Source organism: Chionomys nivalis, chromosome 7 (assembly GCF_950005125.1).
Source record: "Chionomys nivalis chromosome 7, mChiNiv1.1, whole genome shotgun sequence".
Classification (NCBI taxonomy): domain Eukaryota; kingdom Metazoa; phylum Chordata; class Mammalia; order Rodentia; family Cricetidae; genus Chionomys; species Chionomys nivalis.
This window is the reverse complement of record NC_080092.1, coordinates 100042166-100064110: the sequence shown is the minus strand read 5'-3', so window position 1 is coordinate 100064110 and position 21945 is coordinate 100042166. Positions and strand designations below refer to the sequence as shown.

The following is a 21945-nucleotide window of genomic DNA, read 5'->3' as shown; positions in this document are numbered from 1 at the left end:
AAAACCCATCAAGATTGTCTTGATAAGGAGGAACCAGATGGACGAGAAAGCTATGTGCTAAAATGGATAAGACACAACACAGGGCTCCCAGAAGTCCTAGGGCTTCTGAGCAGCACAGCTTGAAACTTGGTCTGCTGGCTCTGCACTCAATGGGAAGAAACTGTTGCTGATGTGGCTGCCTCTATGCAGCCTCGGTTTACTACACACACACACAGAGAGAGAGAGAGAGAGACAGAGAGAGACAGACAGAGAGACAGAGAGAGAGGTGAGGCAGGTGAAAAAAACCCAAAACAAGAGCACATGTCCTCTAAATCCAGAAGAGTGGCATCCTAGGTTGGCAGTGGTAGAGAGGAACACACAGGGAAATTAGGACACTCATGACAAAAGAGAACTCCAATTCCCTAAAAGGTGGCAATAACCCCAAAATGAGAGTTTGGCTCAGCTTGGATAGCTGATGGAAACATAAAAGCCATTTCACAGGTTTCCACCAGCCAGAAAGGGCCTCTTGGCTGGGCACAGACCTGTAATATGCACCAAAGCCCAAAGCTAACAACCTCCAGGGCTCCTAGAACCAGTGACATGCACCTGCTATGAACAGCAAAGCCCCCACTATGCTAGCTCCCAGACTGTTTCAGATTATAATCTTCTCTTTTATGCAGCAAGATCTCCCTCCCCACCCCTGCCCCCGCTTTTCTCCTTGCTAGTTTCTCCGCTCCTGAGAGATTGCCCTGGCAATTGGCAATCGGCTGTAACCATGGCTGCTAAGGACTCATGCAGACACCTCTGGCTGTTCTCTCTCGCACATCTCCCCAAAGATGGAGTGGTCATTTGGTGTTTCTTCACTTCACCCTCACTTGCAGACCCCAACCATGACTCTCAGTCTATGGGAGGAGTTTGTGGCCTTCACCCAGAACTTGTGATGTATGCAAGGTCTTTACTAAACACAGACACTCAGGGTTCTGTTGGGGAGATCCTCTGCAACCAAGAGAGCCTATGAAGAGAATCTAATCTCAAGACAGAACTTGAAAACTGAGCATTTCCTTAAAATGTTTCCTGTCTTTGTTTGGGTTGTTTCGTTCATTTGTTTGGTTTGTTTGTTTCGGAGACAGGGCTTCTCAGTGTAGCCTGGCCATCCTGGAACTCAGACTCGCTCTGTAGACCAGGCTCTCACACTGTGACTTGCACTGTGACTTGCAGGGTAACCTCACACTCACAGAGCTCTGATTGCCTCTGCCTCCAGAATGCTGGAATTAAGGGCGTGGGCCACCGGTGTCCAGCTTTAAACGCTTCCTTTTTTAATAATCCATTCAAAAGCATCACCCACATTATACTTGTAAAAGCCTTCCTCCTGTGAGTCTGGACAGCACTTCCCAGCTGGGATGTTCTCTCCATCCCAGCCACCCACATCTCTCCCATGACCCTACCTAACTCCTTTTGAAATCCCTCACAGGCTCCTGGCTGTGCCCCATGTTAGACTGACACAATGCATGTCGAGTTCCTGTCTCATCCAGCACCAAGCCAGTGTGCAAAGGTCCTTTCCACTTCCTCCCCGAGTCGTAGGTTCTACACCGTCTTCATTCCCACAACTGAGGGCAATTATGAAGACCAATAAACCAGGAAAGACAGAGCATGTCTGAGGAGTCCTGGAGCTGCAAACTCCCAGGTCACTGCTGGCACTATGGTGGGTGCTCAGACAGCCACAATTTACAAGACCGCTGGCAAACCATTCACTATCTCCTGCCTCCGCTTTCTCGGCTGTGAAAGAGCCACTGTGTGAGCTAAACAGACTGTCATTAAGAAGTCCTGAAGGACCTAACACACGGTAATGTCCATTCTCAGTCATTGAGAGGAGACGGTCACACTGCCAACCCAATAGTGGCTACCTCAGGAAAGGAGCTATAGAAGAAGCAAACCACCACAAAATGGTTCTGGGTGCCAAGTCTTGAAGATAGACCGAGAGGCCATGTAGACCACAAACCCATTGTTGGAAAGCTCAACAATGAAGCGCCAACACACAGTATGTTCTGGACACGTGCAGCAGCAAAGAACAGAAGACCCTGGGCTTGGCAACACCCATGCCAGGTGAACATCAACTGTGACAGTTTAGATGGAGTCTGAGTTAACTTATTTCTGTGCGTCTTTCCTTTTGTACTGGTGTAGGGGGAGCACAAGTGCTGTATGCGGATAGCCAGAAGATATCGATCCCCTGGAGCTGGAGTTACAAGCAGCTGTGAGTCACCCAGTGTGGGGGCTGGAATCCAGACTCAGGTCCTCTGGACAAGCAGTAAGCACTCCTAACCCTGAACCATCTCAACATACCTGTACTTTTTATCATTATGTCTTTTTTTTCTTTGCTTCCTCTTTCTTTACTTTTTTAAGATTTATTTTAGCCCAGTGGTGGTGGCGCACGCCTTTAATCCCAGCTGATCTCTGTGAGTTCGAGGCTAGTCTGGTCTAAAAATGAGTTCCAGGACAGCCAGGGCTGTTACACAGAGAAACCCTGTCTCAAAAAAAAAAAAAAAAAAAAAAAAAAAGATTTGGTTTTTGTCCCTTGATAATGGGGGCAGAAGAAAGAAGGATCTTAAAGATAAATTCTTAAGGATAAACTTTTCCCCCACTTTGGTTTCTTGAGACAGGATTTGTTTGTCCTGTGTGTCTTGAAACTCATTCTGTATACCAGGCAGGCCTTGACCTTAGAGAACCTCCTGCTTCTGCCTCCTAAGTGCTGGTATTAAAAGTGTGCGCCACCACTGCCCAACAAGGATAAGCTTTACAAGGAAGCATCTCTTGCACACAGTACAGTGAGCTGTGAAGCCCCCACACCCCACCCCCCGCTGACTCCCATAACAGCCGCGAGGATGGATGAGGGACAGAGACCAGGGGACAGAAGTGTGCCACTGTTAGTCACTGCTGCCAACAAGTGCCAGGAAACAACTCTCTAAGGAAACTTCCTTCCCACTCTCAGGATCCATAGCATCCTGTTCTCTTATATGCAGCTAGAAGCCTGCATGCTAGATGCCACCCTCTATGCCCAGCTGACAAGTGTCACGCCCTGGTTCGGGGGTTCTGGAGCCAACTGTGTTACTGGCTTCTCCCCAGCTCAAAATGCCACCCGCTTTGCCCTGGTCCTCGGCTCCCTCATTCACAAAATTCTCCCAAATACAGCACACAGAGAAGCCCTCACACATACATCTATACACAACACACACATACACACACCACATACTAAAATGAATACAAATAATATGTATATATACACACATTATGTGTAAAGTACATGAATAGTCTCATGCACAGGAATCTCACAACCCAATCTGAACCCAGAGGAACCGCTTTCAGATCAGGCACGCTGCTGCGCTCCTACCACCCAGGAGGCTGAGACAAGGAAACTGACAATTCCAGACCAGCTTCAGCTACAAAGTAAGACCACTGCTCAAAGACACAGGGCACACACAGTAAAACCTTCCTTAATTTTCCCGAAGGTAAAATAAATCCAGATTCTGCAGCCACATGAAACCTGCCTGCTAGCTCAGTCCTGCCTTCTCCAAACTTACAGGCCCCGTGGTTCTTCTCTCCTTCCCTGTCCACTTGCTCCACAAACGGTTGCTGACCACCTACAGCCTTCCCTCGCTCTGCAACAAATGGGGCTCCAGAGTGAACACCGAGTCCTATTCTGTGTATAACTCATTTGTCACATAGAACAAATCCCCGGTGCAGTGCCGAATGGTGACTGTGCAGTGACAGAAAACAGAATAATAAAGGTGGCCAGGGGGGAGAGCAGCCTGACACAGGACACACAATGTCTCCCAAGAGGCCCCAGGAAAGCAGCACGACAGCCAGGGAGGACCCTGACTCACTCTCAGCCTGCATCTTCCCCTCTTATCACTGGCTTGGTTATTATTGTCTCACTGCGGACTCAGAGTATCTCTTTGAAAGGGGTCAAGGAAAAGGGAGGGAGGGACAGAGGGAGGGACGGAGGGAGGAACGAAGGAGGGAAGAGGCCTTTCCTCACCCCCACGTCCTGCCACCTGTACTGGATCAACTGTCCGCTGCAATAAACTAGTGAATGCTGTTCAAATATGACTTCCTGGCTGGGGCAGTTCAAAGGAAGAGAGCCAGGCTGGCAGGCAGGAGGACTACATTCATCCCCAACACCACAAAACAAAGTCAGTATGATAGCATATACTTAGAATTCAAACACTAAAGAGACAAAAGCAAGAGCACTGTCATGAGTTCAAGGCCAGCTAGAAGAAAGTTCCAAGCTAGCGAGGACTATGCTATGAATCTCTGTCCCCAAATAAATGAATAAATAAATAAATAAGACTAAGTATGACAGTATATACCTGTAATCCCAGCAGTTAAGAGACTGAGGCAAGAGGACTACAGTGAGTTTGAGACCAGCCTGGGCTAGAGGAAGGCATTGTCTCAAAAGCAAAACAAAACAAAACAAAAGCAGGAATTAGTCACCAATGTATCCCCAACAATTAGGAGAATCTAGTATCCAGAGGGCCCTTGATGAACATGAGCTGACTCATTCAATGCTAACCGTCACCTGTGTGAGGATTCACTGCCTCTCCTGCACAGCACCCCAGCCACTCCGCCTACGCAGTCTCCTCTCCACAGCCACCCTGCTTTGCTAACGAGGGACAAGGCACAGACTCCTTCCTGTACAACACATCAACTCCATTCAAGTACCCAGTACGCAAGATGCTTCCATCACTGCCATGTCACTTTTGACAAGGATGCCTTTCCAGGGACATCTCAAATAAGGTGCATGGTCCTCAAGGCCACACAGTGCTAGGCTCAAGGCCAGGTGAAATATGGAAATGGTGCCGACATGTTTAGAAACAATGATTTCTCATAAATTCTGGACAACCTCATACTTATTTTCTAATAGCACAGCTCACAGTTCCAGTTTATGTGTTTCATCGTATGTATCTGCTAAAAAAACAAGGTCACGGGGCTAAGGCAGCTCTGCAGGTAAAACAAGCACTTTCCTCACAAGCATGAGGTCTGATCAGACTCCCCAGCACCCACATAAAAAAGCAGGTTACATCTGTAACCCCAGCACTAGGAAGGCAGACAGCTGAATCCTGGGGGCCACTGTCCAGGCAGTCAAGCTAATCAGTGAACTCCAGGTTCAGTGAGAGACCCTGTCTCAAAAGACAAGGGAAGAGCAGCAGAGGCCCCTGGTGTCAGACTCTAACCTAGACGCACAGCTGAGAAGCAAACCACAGGTGAAGAGCAGCTTCTTAATGGGCTGCCTTCCTGACTGGTACACGCTGGCAACTCCAGACTCTAACTGAATGAAAATCAGGAGGCAGCTCAGTCACTCGTGGAGGGAAGAGCAGCCTACACCCTGAGGTACAGGGCACAGGAGGGGCCCTCTTAGATGTCAGTACAAAATAAACACCAGCAAGACACAGACCTCCAAGTGCACACCCAGCATGGAAACTAGGACCCTGGGAGGTAAGCGGAGCCTCTGAGACCGAACAGGGAGTGTGCAGGGCGTGTCTGGAACCCGCAGCTGTGCAGGAGAGGAAAGGTTCCACACCACTCAGCAAAACAGCAGAGGAACAATGTGGAGGGGCGCTCGACAAACCAGAAAAACCAAAATCACAGTAACATGTAAAAAAGCAGTCAAGTCAGAAGAACAAGACAGAGCAACACCATGGGCCTTCTACTAAATACATACTGAGAGAGGCCCACCTCACCCTTAACACAGCCTCAAGCTGAGCATAAGCAGGCGAGGACAAAGTGAAAACACTATAAAAGGCAGTCTTTAGAAATGTCAAGGTCAACAAATTCATAGACAGCGGCAAAGGCAAGCACAGAAGTGCGCACGGTGGTCCTCAGGAGGCTGCAGCTGGAGAAGCAGACGGATGGCTTCAGCCACCGGCCTGGGCAGCACAGCAACACAGACAAAAGGGCAGAGGGCAGGACCAGCAGAGGTCCCCAGATCTGGAAGAGAAGAAAACTGCAGCTGAAGTCTACACTACAGACTTTAGGCTGGGAGAAGAACAAAGAGATCTAGAGGTGGGGGTGGTAATGACTGCATAACACTGAGGTTTGGCTCTTCAGGCCCACAAGGTAAAGATCTGCTCCTCCACTTGGCACTTGGAGGAGATGGTAGATTTTAAGAAGCAGGACCTAATGAGAAGTCTTCTGGTCAGCGAGGATATGGCCTCACACTTGCAAGATAGCAGACATCAGGCCCTACATACACCCTCTCAAGTCCCAGAGGGTAAGGAATTTGGCTCCCATGTGTGTCCAGACATCCCATGCTGCTGTGGATGACAGACTGAGAGGCCAGAAGCCATGAGCCTACACAAACCCTTCTCTTCCTAAGTGATGTTTCTGATATTTGCTACAGTAGCTAAAGTTGATCACACACAACAGTGTGAATGTTCTGTGTGTGTGTGTGCGTGCGCGCGCGCGCGCGCGCGCGCGCTGGAGAAAGAGGAGCTCAAGGCAGGATTCTTTGTCCTGGAGCCCACTTTGCAGACCAGGCTGGCCTCGAACACACAGAGATCCACCTGCCACTGCCTCCAGAAAGCTGGGATTAAAGAAGTGCACCACCATGCCTGGCTGTGAATGTTCTTAACATTACTGTGTGTCTAAACATAGCAAAAATCTTACTGGAGTAAAAAATAACTAAATAAGTAAAAATAAATTAAAACTTTTTTAAAAGAAAAAAAAATTCAAAGTGGGGAAATTGTAATAAAAGCTCCTTTGTATGCTACAAAGAGTAATGTAATCTTGAATTCCCTCACTCTGTGAGAAATCCAGGACTGGGGAGGGACAGAAATCACTAATAAAGGAGAATTCCTGGGACAAGCCAGAGACTGTATGTCAACTGTGAGTGATGCTATGCCCTGGTTACTGTTCTAACACCGTGATAAAACACTGTGACCAGGACAACTTGGCCCACTTCAGGGACACACCTCCTCCAGCAACGCTATATTCTCAAATCCTTTCCAAACAGTTCCATCTGGGGACCAAATATTAAAACAGAGCCTACAGGAGCCATTCTCATCCAAACCGCCACATGGGAGTATTAAATGCCTGACAAAGGGTCTGGGTCTTAACAACTGTGGTCACAAATGAGAGCATCCTTGTTCTTAGGAGAAACACGGGAGTAAAGGGAACAATGTTACCAACTGGCCCAAACCACGTGCCCCACACATAAACAGAATCCCCAGGTACATGGGAAAAGGAAACAGCCCTGAGTCTGAGGTAAAAGTATGTGGGAGTTCACCACACTGATCTCCTATTCTGTAAGTCTGTGCCAAAATTTAAAAATACAAAATGGCATTAGCTGAGAACAAAAGGCATCTGAAAAAAGTACTGATGCCTGAGTAAAATTAACACCAGTTAACAGTGGCTGTCTCCCGTGAGCTGTGAGCTGCTTCCTGTTCCACCTCTAATGGCATCAAGTTCCCTGCAGTCAAACCACCCAGAGCCTGACAGGCTCAAGGCTTAAGAACATGTTACAGCATTAATATATAATGCCAAATAGTTATCGAAATGGCATTTCCATTTATTTAATTAGACTTTAAAAAGATGTCAAGTTTCTGCTCTACTGAAACAAGTATCACTGACATCCAAAACGCTGTCCTAACGTCTGGAGTAGCAGGAGGGTGAGCGGACAGCCTGGAGCACTGCTGACTCCGGTTCAGAAACCAGGTGAGGAGGAGGAGGAAACGGAAGAAACGCTTCCATCCATTTGGGGACTCTTTCACAGCACGCTGTTGAAAATAAACATGGCACGTTTTTTAGAGCAGGTTGTTTTTAGCTCTAGTGGATCATACTCTGACCCCTGAGATTCGCATGAGACACTCGGGCAATCTCATGGCTTCCAATGTCAAAAAAAGAGAGAGGGCCTGACCGCTGGAGTCAACACATGCCTGACAAGCCTGAATTTAACCCCCACATCCCAGTCAGATTCCCTGGCTCTACCTCCCCCAGGTCAGCTGAAGTCACAAGCATCCTCCACAGGGCCGTAGTTACCTCATTGGCCACCCTCAAGGACTCAGGTCTCAACCTCACCGGGATCCCACTGGCCCCTCCACACAGCCGGCCACCTCTGTTGTCACCTCTTCCTAAGCCTCAGTTACAAATCTGGGTGTGAGCAGCTGGTCAATGTGAAAGGTCCCTTCCTGTCTCATACACAGGGCTCAACACGGGTGACTTTTGTGACATAAAGTCACTCTCACCCATAAACATCACCACTGACACACACACCAGTGCGGCATAACTAGGTATCTTCTTCTATCATCTTGGGTAGCAGGCTCAGAGGGCAGAGTACAGCTCAAGTAAACACTGAACCTTTCTGAAAGGACTGAAGGCAGCTAACAGGGCCAACTCCTACACACAGACGGCCGACTGTGGTCTCCTCAAAGAACAAGATCCTCCTAAGTAAGTTATGCCATGTGACACACACACACACACACACACACGCACACAAAGCTACTGGAGCGAGACCTTGGCATGGCTATGAGGCTGCACGCCGGGCAGTGACTGCCCAAGCACATATGCTTCACAAGCAAAGAGACCCCAAAGGCTCCCTGTGTAAAGATACCAGAATGAGAGCTGGGCAGTGGTGGTGACACCTTTGACGCAGGCGGATCTGGGAGTTCCAGGACAGCCAGGGCTACCAGAGAAACCCTGTCTATGAATGAATGAATATTAGAGTGGGTAGCAGACGAGGTCTTTCGGCCTCCTCTAATGTCAGCTAAGCCATCGCCTGACTTCCCTAGTCCTCCTCCTGACCACACATCTTTCAAATTTTGCCAGTAGCCCCCTTTATGCTCTTAAAGAGTCTCTGAGGCCCCCAAAGAGGTTTTTTTTTTAATGAGTTACATTTATCAGCACTTTCTGCATTAAAGGGTAAAACATTTTAAAATGCAATATATTATGAATTAATTTAAAAGTAATTATAAACTCATTATTTATTCAAGCAACTAACATTCTATGAAAAATACGTATATATTTTCAAAACTGCTAGTGAGACAAGTGGCTAGGCTCTCTATTCTTGTAAATCTCTTTACCCAGCAGCTTCAGGGAGGACAGATACATTCTAACAGTGTGTCTACCTCCTTCCCAGGACAAAGACCTAGAGTCAGAGAGGGCAAGAGGATCCAAACATGCCAGGAACAGACAGCGGCTGCTCACTAAGTGGTATTCTGAGAAGAGCTGAATCCATCAGAGGCTACAGCCTGTGACAACACTACACCCCACACTCAAGCCCTCACTGGCTCACTGGTTCACTGAATAACACGTTTCAAATGTTGACATAGTCCATTCTACAGTAGCCAAAAAAAAAAAAAAATGCACATGTTCACATCATGTTCCCATTAGAGCACTCTTTAGGATCACCAACTGCCCAGAGGTTTCTCAGACTCTAATCTTCATTTGAAAGCTCAAATCTTCCCACTGGCAGCAAACAGTCAGATGCTGTCCTTAAAATTACAGCTCACTTGGTCCTTTTTCAAGAATACATTATGTCTTCCAACTACACAGGCCTAACACCTAAAGAGGGCAGGTCAGTGTTCATAGACCAGCAGCGAGCCCTCCCCTACGTGTCTGCAGTGGAGCCTCCCTTCCACAAAGGCAGAGCAGGAAGGCAGGGAAACTGTTGGGAACACGAGGAAGGGAGAGAAAACCCTCACTCAGGAATCAGGCCAGGAAGAACTCCGGTACAACTAGCTGCTTATGGCCCTTCTCCCTTCCCGCAATAAACCTGTCATTTTCTAGGAATCTCATCCAAAATCCCACTTACAGGGAAAGGATACGAATGAAATTCCTTGCACAACCCTAATGGCTCATGGTTTTACCTTATCAGACTTTAATTCTATCCAAGTCATCTCCAGAGCCACCCTGCTTATCTCACTTATCAAAAGAGAGAAGGGGGGGACACCAAGATGGCTGATGTTATGAATTAATTATGACTCAGCCATGAGGAGCCCATTTGGGGGTATGACTTACTTTCTCTGACTCTTTTTGGTTGGTTGATTGATTTTTGGTTTTTCAAGACAGGGTTTCTCTGTGTAGTAGTTCTGTCTGTCCTGGAACTCACTTTGTAGATCAGGTTGGCCTCGAATTCAGAGATCCGACAGCCTCTGCCTGCAGAGTGCTGGGATTAAAGGTGTGTGCCACCATGCCCAGCCTTCAACCCTTCTTTGAGAGGCACACCCACATCCTCGGGTACGTCCCAATCTCTCCTGAGCTCCTCTCTCTGAACCCGTGCTTGAACTTGTGTTAGAACACCTTCCAGGAGCTCTTCCACCCCACTTCACCTTAACGACTAATCCCAAAGTCCTTTTCAGTGAATTTTTTTTTCAGCATGGAAGCCACAAACCCCAGTTTGGCCTAAGTAAGGTTAGAGGAATGCCTCAGGTTACTTGGAGTAACAGGGTTGAGCTATGTCTCTGTCCTCTCACCACTGACAGCTGAACTCCTGCCCTACACACACACACACACACACACACACACACACACACGCAGAGCCAAGAGGCCCTCCTTGGTCAGAGAACAGCCATCCAGCTAGCCACTACTACCCCTTATGGCTACACACACACACACATGGCCACTGGCCCCTCCTTTTTGGCCATGGGGCCCACTTCCACCTGGTCATCATTCCCCTCCACACAGCCATCTCCACAAGGCCACCAGCACCCCCCAACTAGGGCCTCTGGGCCTGTCCTGCCAAGCAGACACTTGTCTGATATGACGCATAAGAGCTAACAGCTGGGTGGTGGTTGCATACGCCTTTAATTCCAGCGCTCGGGAAGCAGAGGCAGATGAATCTCGGAAGCCAGCCTGGTATACAGAGCAAGTTCCAGGGCAGCCAGGGCTACACAGAGAAACCTTGTCTCCAAAAATAAAAAAAAAAGTTAATACACAAAGGCAGAAGCTCAAGAATTTAAACTTAAATCAAAATAATCACGTCCCTTGCTTTACCAAGGAAAAATACTTGCTTCTCAAGTGAAACCAGGATTCTTTTAACATGCTCAGCAAAGAATGCGAACAACAGACAGCAGCCACTGGCTCAGGTGGCTCCATCTGCACCCATGCTAAGATGTCACAGTTTCCTCCTCTCCTGTACCACCAGTGCCGGCATCAGCAGAGTGGAAGGCCAATGACATCCTCCATTATGGTGAGAAAGCCCTGGCCTCACAGTAGAAAGCCACAGCTCCTGAACTGCCCTCGATGCTACGTCACGTACAGCTCCTGTCACTTCCTAGGACATCAGCACCAAGCTACCCTTGGAGTCTTGCTGGGAGCTGCCATGGAACTAGCATGGGAAGGTTATGATGTGGTTCAGTCTTGCTTTTATCAGAAATGGGCTTTGTTTTCCAAGCACTTCTTCACTCCATTGCTGCCACATCATTTGTATGACTTCAGGCAGGCCATTGACTTAGGGCCCCAGTGTCCTCACCAAGAGCATGAAGACAATAATCCCTATCAGTGCAGTGGAGCCTTAGGAGAGAGAGCTATGTGAAGTTCTTGATAAACTACTTACTCTCTTCCATCAGGATATTTACTTGGGTCCCTTCTATGCGCCTAGCACTGCTAAGGTAAGACAAACTCATTGCTTTATGATAGAAGTTTACTTTCACGGGTTGAAGAAGTGTGGAGAAGAGTACCAGAGAGACGGTGACCCCAAATAGCCATGAATTCTGGGTTGCTGCTTGAGACTGAGCAATCCGGATAGCCTCTCTGAGAAAGGGCCCAAGATGTGAGAGAGAACAATTACGGGTCAAAGATCAGCGGGAAGAATATCCGAAGCATCACTCCTGAAGAACAGGCAGGCAGTCCACAAAGGCTTCAAGAGCTGGGCTGGACTCTGCACTACCACTGTAGGAACCAACACAGAGCACCAGGAAGAAAGCAGCAGAGCCTCAGCCTCAGCAGGGCCCTGGACCACTGTGCACACAGTCAGGCCAGGGGCTGGAGAGATGGTTCAGTGGTTAGGAGCACTGGCTGCTCTTCCACAGGACCTGGGTTCAATTCTCAGCACCCACATGGCAGCTCACAACTGACTGTGCCTCTAGTTCCAGGGGATCTAGCATCCTCATATAGACATACATGCAGGCAAAACCCCAATGTACATAAAAAAAATAATAAATCTTAAAAAGGGGGAGTGATGGAGGAAGGTCATTGGTTAAATAATAAAGAAACTGTTTGGCCCTCATAGGTTAGAACATAGGTGGGTGGAGTAGGCAGAACAGAATGCTGGGAGGAAGAGGAAGTGAGCTCAGATGCAGGGCAGCTCCTCTGAGAGACAGACGCCATGCTCTCCTCTCCAGAGCAGACACGATGAAGCTCCGACCCAGGATGGACGTAGGCTAGAATCTTCCCGGTAAGCACACCTTGGGGTGCTACACACATGAATAGAAATGGGCCAAGCAGTGTTTAAATGAATACAGTTTGTGTGTTGTTATTTTGGGGCATAAGCTAGCCAGGCAACCAGGAGCTGGGGTGGCAGGAACACAGCCCGCAGCTCCCACTTCAGGGGAGGTCAGGGCAGAGCAGGTGTGGATATGCTTGGAAACCAGCCAGCGTGTAACTGCCATCACACAGACAAGATACAGCGCTGCCTGGACCAGGACTGTAGTAGGGCAGACCAAGCAGGGCGGTCTAATGTAAGACAGGCTGTGAGGTGATTCACAGGTCCTCCTGACACAACCAGGCAGGATAAAAAGAAAGAATTAAACTATGCATTTGCTGCTTCTGCAACCAACTGAGTGGTGGTACATACTGTGGCCAAGACAAAGTAGGCAATGAGACAACTGAGTCGTAGTGTAGGGAGATCAGGACCAATGACACGTGACAGAACTCAAACCACCAATCAGACAAGACCAGTTCACAACACTCCCCACTGAGGTACCAAGCAGCAAAGAAGTCTGTGGAGCAGCCAACAGCAATCCAAGAGGAAAAAACAGGCTTTCATGAAGATCCAAAAGCAAGTGATGGCCAACCAAGTGCACAGAGGGGTCAACTGTGTCACGTGTGCAGGGGTCACATAGGCTGAGGACGAGAAGGACGTTTAGGTTGAGAAACAGAGGATGAGCACAAGCAGCGCCCCCATGGCGTAACAGAGCCTGCCTGGGATGCTCTAGGAAGTGAACAAGGCAAGGCAGAGGGAACCACAAGGGACCTCCTGCTGCAGTTACACCTGTGGGCCGCACATCAACAGCCCTACATGCATTAAGACGGTGTCTATCAATAGTCCTACACAGGCACAGCATACATGTCAATGATTTCTTTTCTTTTCTTTTTTTTTTTTTTTTTTTTGAATCCAGATTGGCCTGAAATTCAGTCATTCACTTGTGCAGCCCACACCGGCCATGAGTGCACACTCCTGCACTCATATACCCAGGTCTGAGCAACAATGCCTCCTTCAGGACAACAGTTCTCAGACTTCCCAGGTTCCATCCCACATATACGCCAGGCACAAGAGCCATCTGAGACCAAGTATCCCCACCCATTCACTGCCCATCAGGAAAATGAACACTGTAAAAACTACTTTCTTATTATTTTTATTTTATGTGCACTGCTGTTTTGCCTGCACACATGTCTGTGTGAAGATGTTGGATTTCCTGAAAACTAGAGTTACCGAGAGTTGTAAGCTGCCATGTGGGTGCTAGGAATTGAACTGGGGTCCTCGGGAGGTGCAGTCAGCTGAGCTATCTCTCCAGTCTCCTTGTAAGAACTATTAAGTACAACAGTAAAACACAACAGGAGACCAATACACGCCTCTTCTGCCACCAGTCCATGAATGACACATGTTAAATTCTAATTCATGTGTGTGTCTAGTTACTTGATAATTGTATTCCCCAAACACTACTGATATATATATATATATATCATTCCCTATATATAGAATTACCCAAACAACAATTTAACTAAAGTAACTTAGTAATTAAAATGTTGGGAGAGGGGAATAGCTGGAGAGATGGCTCAGCAGTTAAGAACACTGGCTGCTCTTCCAGAGGACCTGGGTTCAATTCCTAGCACCCACATGGCAGCTAACAATTGTTGGTAACTCAAGTTCCAGAGGATCTGACTCCCTCACACAGACATGCAGATAAAACACCAATGCTTTTAAAAAATATAAAAATTTGAAAGAAAAAAATATGTTTAGAAAAAAGAAAGAAACAAGCACTGGCTGCTCTTCCAGAGCTCCTGAGTTCAGATCCCAGCACCCGCAAGGTGGCTCCCAACCATCTGTAATGGGATCTGGTGCACTCCTCTGGCCTGCAGGTGCACATGCAGACAAAGCACTCATGTAAAAACAAACTTTCTAAAAAACCATGTTACCAGGGAACTTAAAAACCAAGCCTCATTGAAAACAAGGAATGCAGAGCTTGGACTGAGGATGGACCGCATTGTGGCTGGACGGCAAAAACCTCTAAAGAGTTGGCAGTCACCTTTGGTACCAATTTTAGGAATCAGTAACAAGAACACTAATAAGTAATCATCAATACACTTTAAAAATAAATTCAGGGGCTGGAGAGGTGGCTCAGCGGTTAAGAGCACTGACTGCTCTTCCAGAGGTCCTGAGTTCAATTCCCAGCACCCACAGGGCAGCTCACAACTAGTCCCATGAGATATGACACCTTCTTCTGGTGTGTAGACATACATGCAGACAAAACATCCAAAGACATAAAATAAGTCTTTAAAAATTAATTAATAAAAGCACACAAAGCTGCACCTCATTCTTAGGAAGGTGTAAGACCATGCTCTCAGAAGGCCACCCCCACACAGCAGGGCAGACTGACTCAGACTGCTAAGAGTAGTGGCCATTACTGCCAGATCACACATGGATAATTCACTGTCCAAACCTTCCCCCAAAGGATTTTTTTTTTTTTTTTTTTTTTTGGTTTTTCGAGACAAGGTTTCTCTGTAGCTTTGGTGCCTGTCCTGGAACTAGCTCTTATAGACCAAGCTGGTCTCGAACTCACAGAGATCCGCCTGCCTCTGCCTCCCGAGTGCTGGGATTAAAGGCGTGCGCCACCACCGCCCAGCCCCCAAAGGATTTTTATGGACTTTGGTATTGGAAGGCTTTGCTTTAAAATCTCTGAATTAGGACCAACATTTTAAACTGAAAGGCTCACATATAAAAATGAATTAATTAATTAAAAAGACAGACATAGTGGGCTCACACCTTTAACCCCAGTGAAAAGCAGAGACAGGTAGATCTGTGGGAGTTCAAGGCCAGCCAGGTCTACAGAGTTATCAGGCAAGCCAGGGCAACACAGTGAGAGCCTATCTTCAAAACATTTTTAAAAGAGGGGATGGAGAAATGGTTCAGTCATTAAAAGCATTGACTGGAACGGCGGTGGTGGCGTAAACTTTTAATTCCAGCAGAGGTAGGTGGATCTCTGTGAGTTCAAGGCCAGCCTGGTCTACAAAGAAAGTTCCAGGACAAACAGACAGACAGACAGGGGGAGGGAGGGAGGGAGGGAGGGAGGGAGGGAGGGAGGGAGGGAGGGAGGGAGGGAGGGAGGGAGAGAGGGAGAGAGGGAGGGAGAAGGAGGGAGGGGGAGGGAGGGAGGGAGGGAGGGAGGGAGGGAGGGAGGGAGGGAGGGAGGAAGGAAGGAAGGAAGGAAGGAAGGAAGGAAGGAAGGAAGGAAGGAAGGAAGGAAGGAAGGAAGGAAGGAAAAAGGCACTGACTGCCCTTCCAGAGGACCAGAGTTTCATTCCCAGCAACCACATGGTGGCTCAGAACCATCTATAATGGGATCAGACCTGAAGCCCTCTTCTGGCAAGGAGGCAAACAAGCAGAGCACTCTATACATAAAATAAATAAATAAATCTTTAAAAAAAAAAAAGTTAGCCATGGTGATGCACATCTGTCATCCTAGCATTCAAGGAGGCTAAAGCAAGAAGACTGCTGCAAGTTCAAGGGCAGCCTGGGTAACGCAGCAGCCACAACCATAAAACAAGGACCGTCTAGAAAAGAAAAGAACTTTCTGGCTTCCCAAAGAAAGCACTCACAAGAGCTAAGACCCAAATGCCTCATCGACTGTGACCTCCATGCCCCTCAGGAAAAGCTACCAGACGCTATGTCAGACAACCTGCTGCACTTGTCTCGGAGCCTGACCCACGCTTCTGAAACCTGGCCAGATTCATTCATTCGCGTCACCTTTCAACACAGACAGGGTTTCTCTATGTAACTGCCCTGGCTGTCCTGAAACTGGCTTTGTAGACCAGGCTGGTCTCAAACTCACAGAGCTCTGCCTACCCCTGCATCCTGAGTGCTGGAGTTAAAGACTTGTACAACCACCGCCCGGCTTCCACCTTCCAACTCTTGTGATCATTTGATTTTGCAGCCTCTACTCAGGGAGACCCTGTGGCGCCAAAGTCTCTCAAACTGACTGAAAACATTAGGTGATGATTTTCCTCTTCACTGAACAATGTGAAAAGGCCAGAAGCACCAAATTTTCTTCACTGTTCTTCTAAATAGAAACTCAGGAGTTACTAAAAACTTACATTCCCCCTACCCCCGCCCCAGACAGGGTTTCCCTGTAAACCAGGCTGGCCTCGAACTCAGAGATCAGCCTGCCACTGGCTCCTGGGTGCTGGGATTAAAGGGCACCACCCTGGTATGGGAGTTTCTTCTGTCTATATGTTGCTTTTATTGGTTAATGAATAAAGAAAGTGCTTTGGACCTATAGCAAGGCAGAACTTAGGTGGGCAGAGAAGGCTGGGCTGAATACTGGGAGGAAGAAGGATGAAATCGAAGAGACACCATGGAGCTGCAGCCACAGTCAGACATGCCCAAGCTTTGCTGATAAACCACTGCCATGTGGCGATATACAGATAGACGATGGGTTAAATTAAGATGTAAGAGTTAGCCAATAAGAAGCTAGAGCTAATGGGCCAAGCAGTGTTTTGAATAATATAGTTTCTGTGTGATTATTTCAGGTCTAAGCTAGCAGGGCGGCCAGGAACCAACAAGTGATCCTTCTTACTACACCACCCAGCAAAACAACACACACACACACACACAACAATAGGGTTGGAGATGTAGCACACTCTGTAGAGTGTTGCTGAACAGACACAAAACTCTGAGTTTGCTACCTAGCACCACATAAAACTGGACATAATGGTCCACACCTGTAACCCCTGGATCAGAAAGTCAAGGTCATTCCTGACTACATAGCAAGCCAGCCTGGACTACAAAGCAATGTCAACGTTAAATTAATAGTGTAGCCAGGAAATAGAGGTGGCACAAGCCTTTTAATCCCAGCACTTAGGAGGCAGAGGCAGGTGGATCTCTGTGAGTTCAAGGCAAGCCTGGTCTACAGAGTGAGTTCCAGGACAGTCAAAGTTATATACACATCAAAATCCTGTCTTGGAAAATCAAAAAAAAAAAAAAAAGTTTTCATGGGGGGCTGAAGAGATGGCTCAGCAGTAAGGAACACTGGCAGCCCATCCAGAGGACCAGGGTTCAATACCCAGCACCCAAAAAATAAATTGTCAAAAGATACCCATTAATGTATTTTGGACATTTTGAGTGCATGTTTATGTGACCAAAGAAACCACTTTTCAAAAGAACAGAAAAAAAATTTTTTCAATGAGAAAGAACTCCACCAACTGGAATGGGGAAACAAAATAGAGTTGTTTAAAACAAATTTATTTTTATATATACATTGCAACCAAAAAATTTTATTTCGTTAGTACTAGAGATGTCCATAAAACAGACTTTATGCAGTCTCTCTCACCATCACTTTTTTTTAATGTTTATTTATTTATTATGTATACAATATTCTGTCTGCATGTATGCCTGAAGGCCAGCAGAGGGCACCAGACCTCATTACAGATGGTTGTGAGCCACCATGTGGTTGCTGGGAATTGAACTCAGGACCTTTGGAAGAGCAGGCAATGCTCTTAACCTCTGAGCCATCTCTCCAGCCCCTCACCATCACTTTTATTACTTATACCGCTTTTATTTTTCCTGTTTGAGACAGGATTTACACTCTGTAGTGCAGGCTGCCCTGGAACTGACTGTGATCCTCCTGCCTCGGCCTGCAGAGTGCTGGGAATATGGATATGTCTTACTATGCCCAACCTAAACTGTTTTTGACTGAATTTTTATATCCTCCTAAAATTCGGCCAAATCAACAACTGAAACACTGGTCACTGCTAGAACTGTGCTGAGTGTTCAACAGCACACACCTTTTTAAAACAGCGCCTCCTGTAAACATACACAGACACCACAAACAAATGGGACGTTATAACATCAATTTCCTCTTTTATACTGAAAAATTCACATGAATGAAAGAAACCTGGAAGGAGTAAACAACTTAAAACGCACACAGACAAAACCACCCTTTTCTTAGACCAGGAAATAGACTGGAGGGCAAGCTTCTCTGGGCTGGCTGTCTTCTCTGATACTAACAGCTCATGACACCCCAACACCATGAGAACTGCCTAAAACCTGAACCCAAGTTCCACCTCTCATACACCAAAGGCCGTAATTTCCACTGAAGATATTCTGTCTCCAAGTTACAGCAACAAGAATTCACAGACTTGGGGGGAGGTCCCCCTTCCAGACAAATTCCGTATAGAACTGGGATGAAGCCTGCTACAACTTTCAAATAACTTTGCTGAATTTGTTATCGGTTAAACATTTCCAGCAACCTTGCTTCCCGGCACACTGTACCAAACATCTCTACTTCAAACAGCCTGGTTATTTTAAAAATGAGATTACTAAGCGCACGGGTTCAAGTATTATTTCCCAAATTGTCTTTCCTCTAAGTGCTACTAAGCATAAGCATGTGTAGTACAATTGTTCCTAATCTGCTTTTTTTCCTAAATTAAAACTTCGTTTGAACTAACGACACCGGGTGAGTAACATCTAGCCATACCAGCCATACCTATTTTCAACCAAAACCGGAGTCTGGAATAGTTTTTGGGTTTTAGTTAACGTGCAACATGTGGTTTCGAGGTACCAGCATTTTCTCAAAGCTTTTCTTGCTCAGAAACTTTCTTAGTTGGAAAAACTACCAAGTCCAAAAGATGCCACGGGAATCCACTCACCCGATCCTTCATCCTCCAGCTCTGCGCTAAAGATTTGGAGCCTTCAATTTTCTCACAATGTCTTTTTTTCATAAAAGCCAAAGGCAGGTTCCAATCTGTAAGGTCGGCCTCATCTTCCTCCCCGAGTCCCATAAGAGGCGATTGCAGCATCTCCGACTCCATCAGGGGGGGAGGGGGAGGGGGAGTCCTTGGCAGCAAGCGCTCAAGAACCTCCAGCCTTAAAAACTAGTGTGTACCAGAACTGACGAAATAAAATACAGGGAAATGAGGAGTTGGGGAAGGAAATGGTGGGAGAGTGTTCGAAGATCCTATCCAGGCAAAATAATACTCGGAGGTCTTTATCTCCAACTCTGAGCGGGAAGTCGCAGGGGGCGGGGTGGGGGTGCAGAGCCGGTGGTCACCCACCCCGCAGCCCGAGAGCTGCGCGGTCACACGCGCGCCCCAGTCCCAAGCCAGCCGCAGCTCCGGAGGCCGTGGGTTTCCGGAAGGGCTCGGAGCCGGACTGTCACGGCGGGAGCGACTTCAGGCCTGGGGTGACCCTGCTCTCGGCCTCCAACGCCGCCACCGGGCGCTCGCGGCACGGGTTCTCCGACTGCGCTGGCCCTGCTGAGACGTCGGGGGTCGAGTCTGGGAGACTTCGGGGCTCGTCCACCGGCTCTCAGCCCTGCGGATCCCGCACTCGCCTGAGGGGCTGCAACCTGAGCCAGGACCGGCCCATCGTGCCCGTCCGCAGCCGGCTCCTCAGCCCCGGGTCCGCGCGGCCTGGCCGGTCCTGGTCCTCGGCTTCGTGGTTCTCTCCCGCCCGGGAACGAGTCCCGAGACACGCGCAACACGGGCCTGCGGTCCACACGGGAAAACTGGGTTTATTAGGTCAGGGGAGTTTTGCCCTCTGCTTTGGAGCAACAGTGAAACTCCTCTCATCAGCGCGTCAAGGAGGACGCCATATTGCCAAGGCCCAGCATGCACCGCTGTCTACGGCGTGTCCAATAAACCAAACCTCTTCAAGCGTTCTCTCCGCCCTACCCAAGGGAAAGCGGGGAGTTCAGAGTTTCGTCCTCCCCTCCCCCCACTTCGTTACCGGGGTTACCACGTCCTTTCTCCTTAGTTGATCTCTGCTAGCTCAGTGGACTTGTGTTACAAAAATCAATCCTGCGATTGAAACTATGTCCGTTCAGTTATCTTTAAAAGTTTTCGCTACTACAAACAAAGCTATGTTCCTTTATGTTAAAGAGACCACTCTGTTTCGTCCCGATTTTAAAAGGTGGTTTGGAAAAAAAAGTCTCAAAAGAAAAAAAAAACATTGATAGTAGACACATAAAACTGTTGGAGTTTTCTTTTTAATATTTCTTTTAAAGGGAAAAGATTTCATCGATTATGAATTTTTTGTCTGATTTACCTTTTTCTGGGCAGTTTATTCTTATTTCGCTACAGCTTCATGTGCAAACGACTGAAACTGCGGTGTCTGCTCACTGAAGCAAGCCTTATGCATTACGTCTCTGTTTCAATTCAGTAAATCTCGGTTATTGACAAATCCTGGAAACTGTGCTGGTGCAATGGGAAATATAAACTAAATGTGACATGTGGTGTCAGCCTTGGGGAGCCAGGCTGCTATTGAGACACTCTTAACCTTTAGCTACAGTTCAGGCAGGCGGAGAGGCCCATCTCCCGTCTGCCGTCAGCTTTGGTGTTGGAGGAAACTCTGTTGGAGTCAGTGTTACCAATTTCAAGCTGTGTGACCTCAGTCTAAGGATCCTAAACTGTAATGGTAATGTTAAAGGAGATTACCGAAAGGATAAAATTAGCTGTAAAGATGCTCAGGGTAAAGAATAAGACCCTGGCTGGGCGGTGATGGCACACGCCTTTAATCCCAGCACTCGGGAGGCAGAGGCAGGCGGATCTCTGGGAGTTTGAGACCAGCCTGGTCTAGAGCTAGTTCCGGGACAGGCTCCAAAACCACAGAGAAACCCTGTCTCAAAAATCCAAAAAAAAAAAAAAAGAAAGAAAAAGAAAACAAGAATAAGACCCTGTCTTTTTTCTTTGTTTTTGTTTTTGGGGGTTTTGTTTGTTTGTTTGTTTGTTTTTCCAGACAGGGTTTCTTTGTAGCTTTGGTACCTGTCCTGGAACTCAATCTGTAGACTAGGTTGGCCTCAAGCTCACAGAGATCCACCTGTCTCTGCCTACCATTAAAGATATGTACCACAACCTGCTTTTTAAAAGGGAAAAAAAATTCCCCAGCTAGGTGTGGCGCCCTCCTTTAATCCCAAAACTGGGGAAGCAGAGGTGGTAGGATCTCTACAAGTTCAAAGCCACCCTGGTCTATAAGTCAAGTTCCAGGGCAGTCAGGATCATTATACAGAGAACCCTTGTCTTGGAATAAAATGGGGGAAAAAAGATTTGCCAGGCAGTGCCCAGGCAGAGGCAGGCAGACCTCTGTTGAATTCAAGGCCAGCCTGGTCTAAAGAGTAAGTGCCAGGACAGGCTCCTGGCTACACAGAGAAACCCTGTCATGAAAAACAGCAAAGATGCCTAAGACATAGCAAGCTGCCCCTGAGTCCCATTAGCACTGATGTCCCATAAATAACTCCAATGCAGTGTACCAACTGTATGACTTAGGTTAGTCTCCTGCAGACAGCACTCCTCAGAGTAGATCCATGGTTGGACACAATGTGTCCCTTCCACAGTCCTGGTACTGGTAGCATCTGAGTTCCTTTCAGTCAGAGAGTCCATGCTGCAATCCCAGATCTTTCTCACAAGCACATCGGAAGTGTTTCCTGTTGCGTTATCCCAAGAATCCATGTGGTTACTGTATCTCACAGAATCCTCTTAATCTCGGAGCAATACATGGCAACAGAGTGTCCCCATCATCACCAGCAGAGACTTCAGGGCTCCCAG

The 21945-nt window shown here is 47.5% G+C and overlaps 1 protein-coding gene across 1 annotated transcript in view; it reads right to left on the bottom strand.

The window, feature by feature from the left end:
* Positions 1-20008, bottom strand: part of Rptor (regulatory associated protein of MTOR complex 1) — a 301243-nt gene extending 281235 nt beyond the window's left edge. The window contains exon 1 of the mRNA XM_057774578.1: positions 19054-20008. Within this exon, the coding sequence (XP_057630561.1) occupies positions 19054-19215 (162 nt within the window). The 5' untranslated portion in view covers positions 19216-20008. The remainder of the gene's footprint in view (positions 1-19053) is intronic.
* Positions 20009-21945: the final 1937 nt, after the last annotated feature.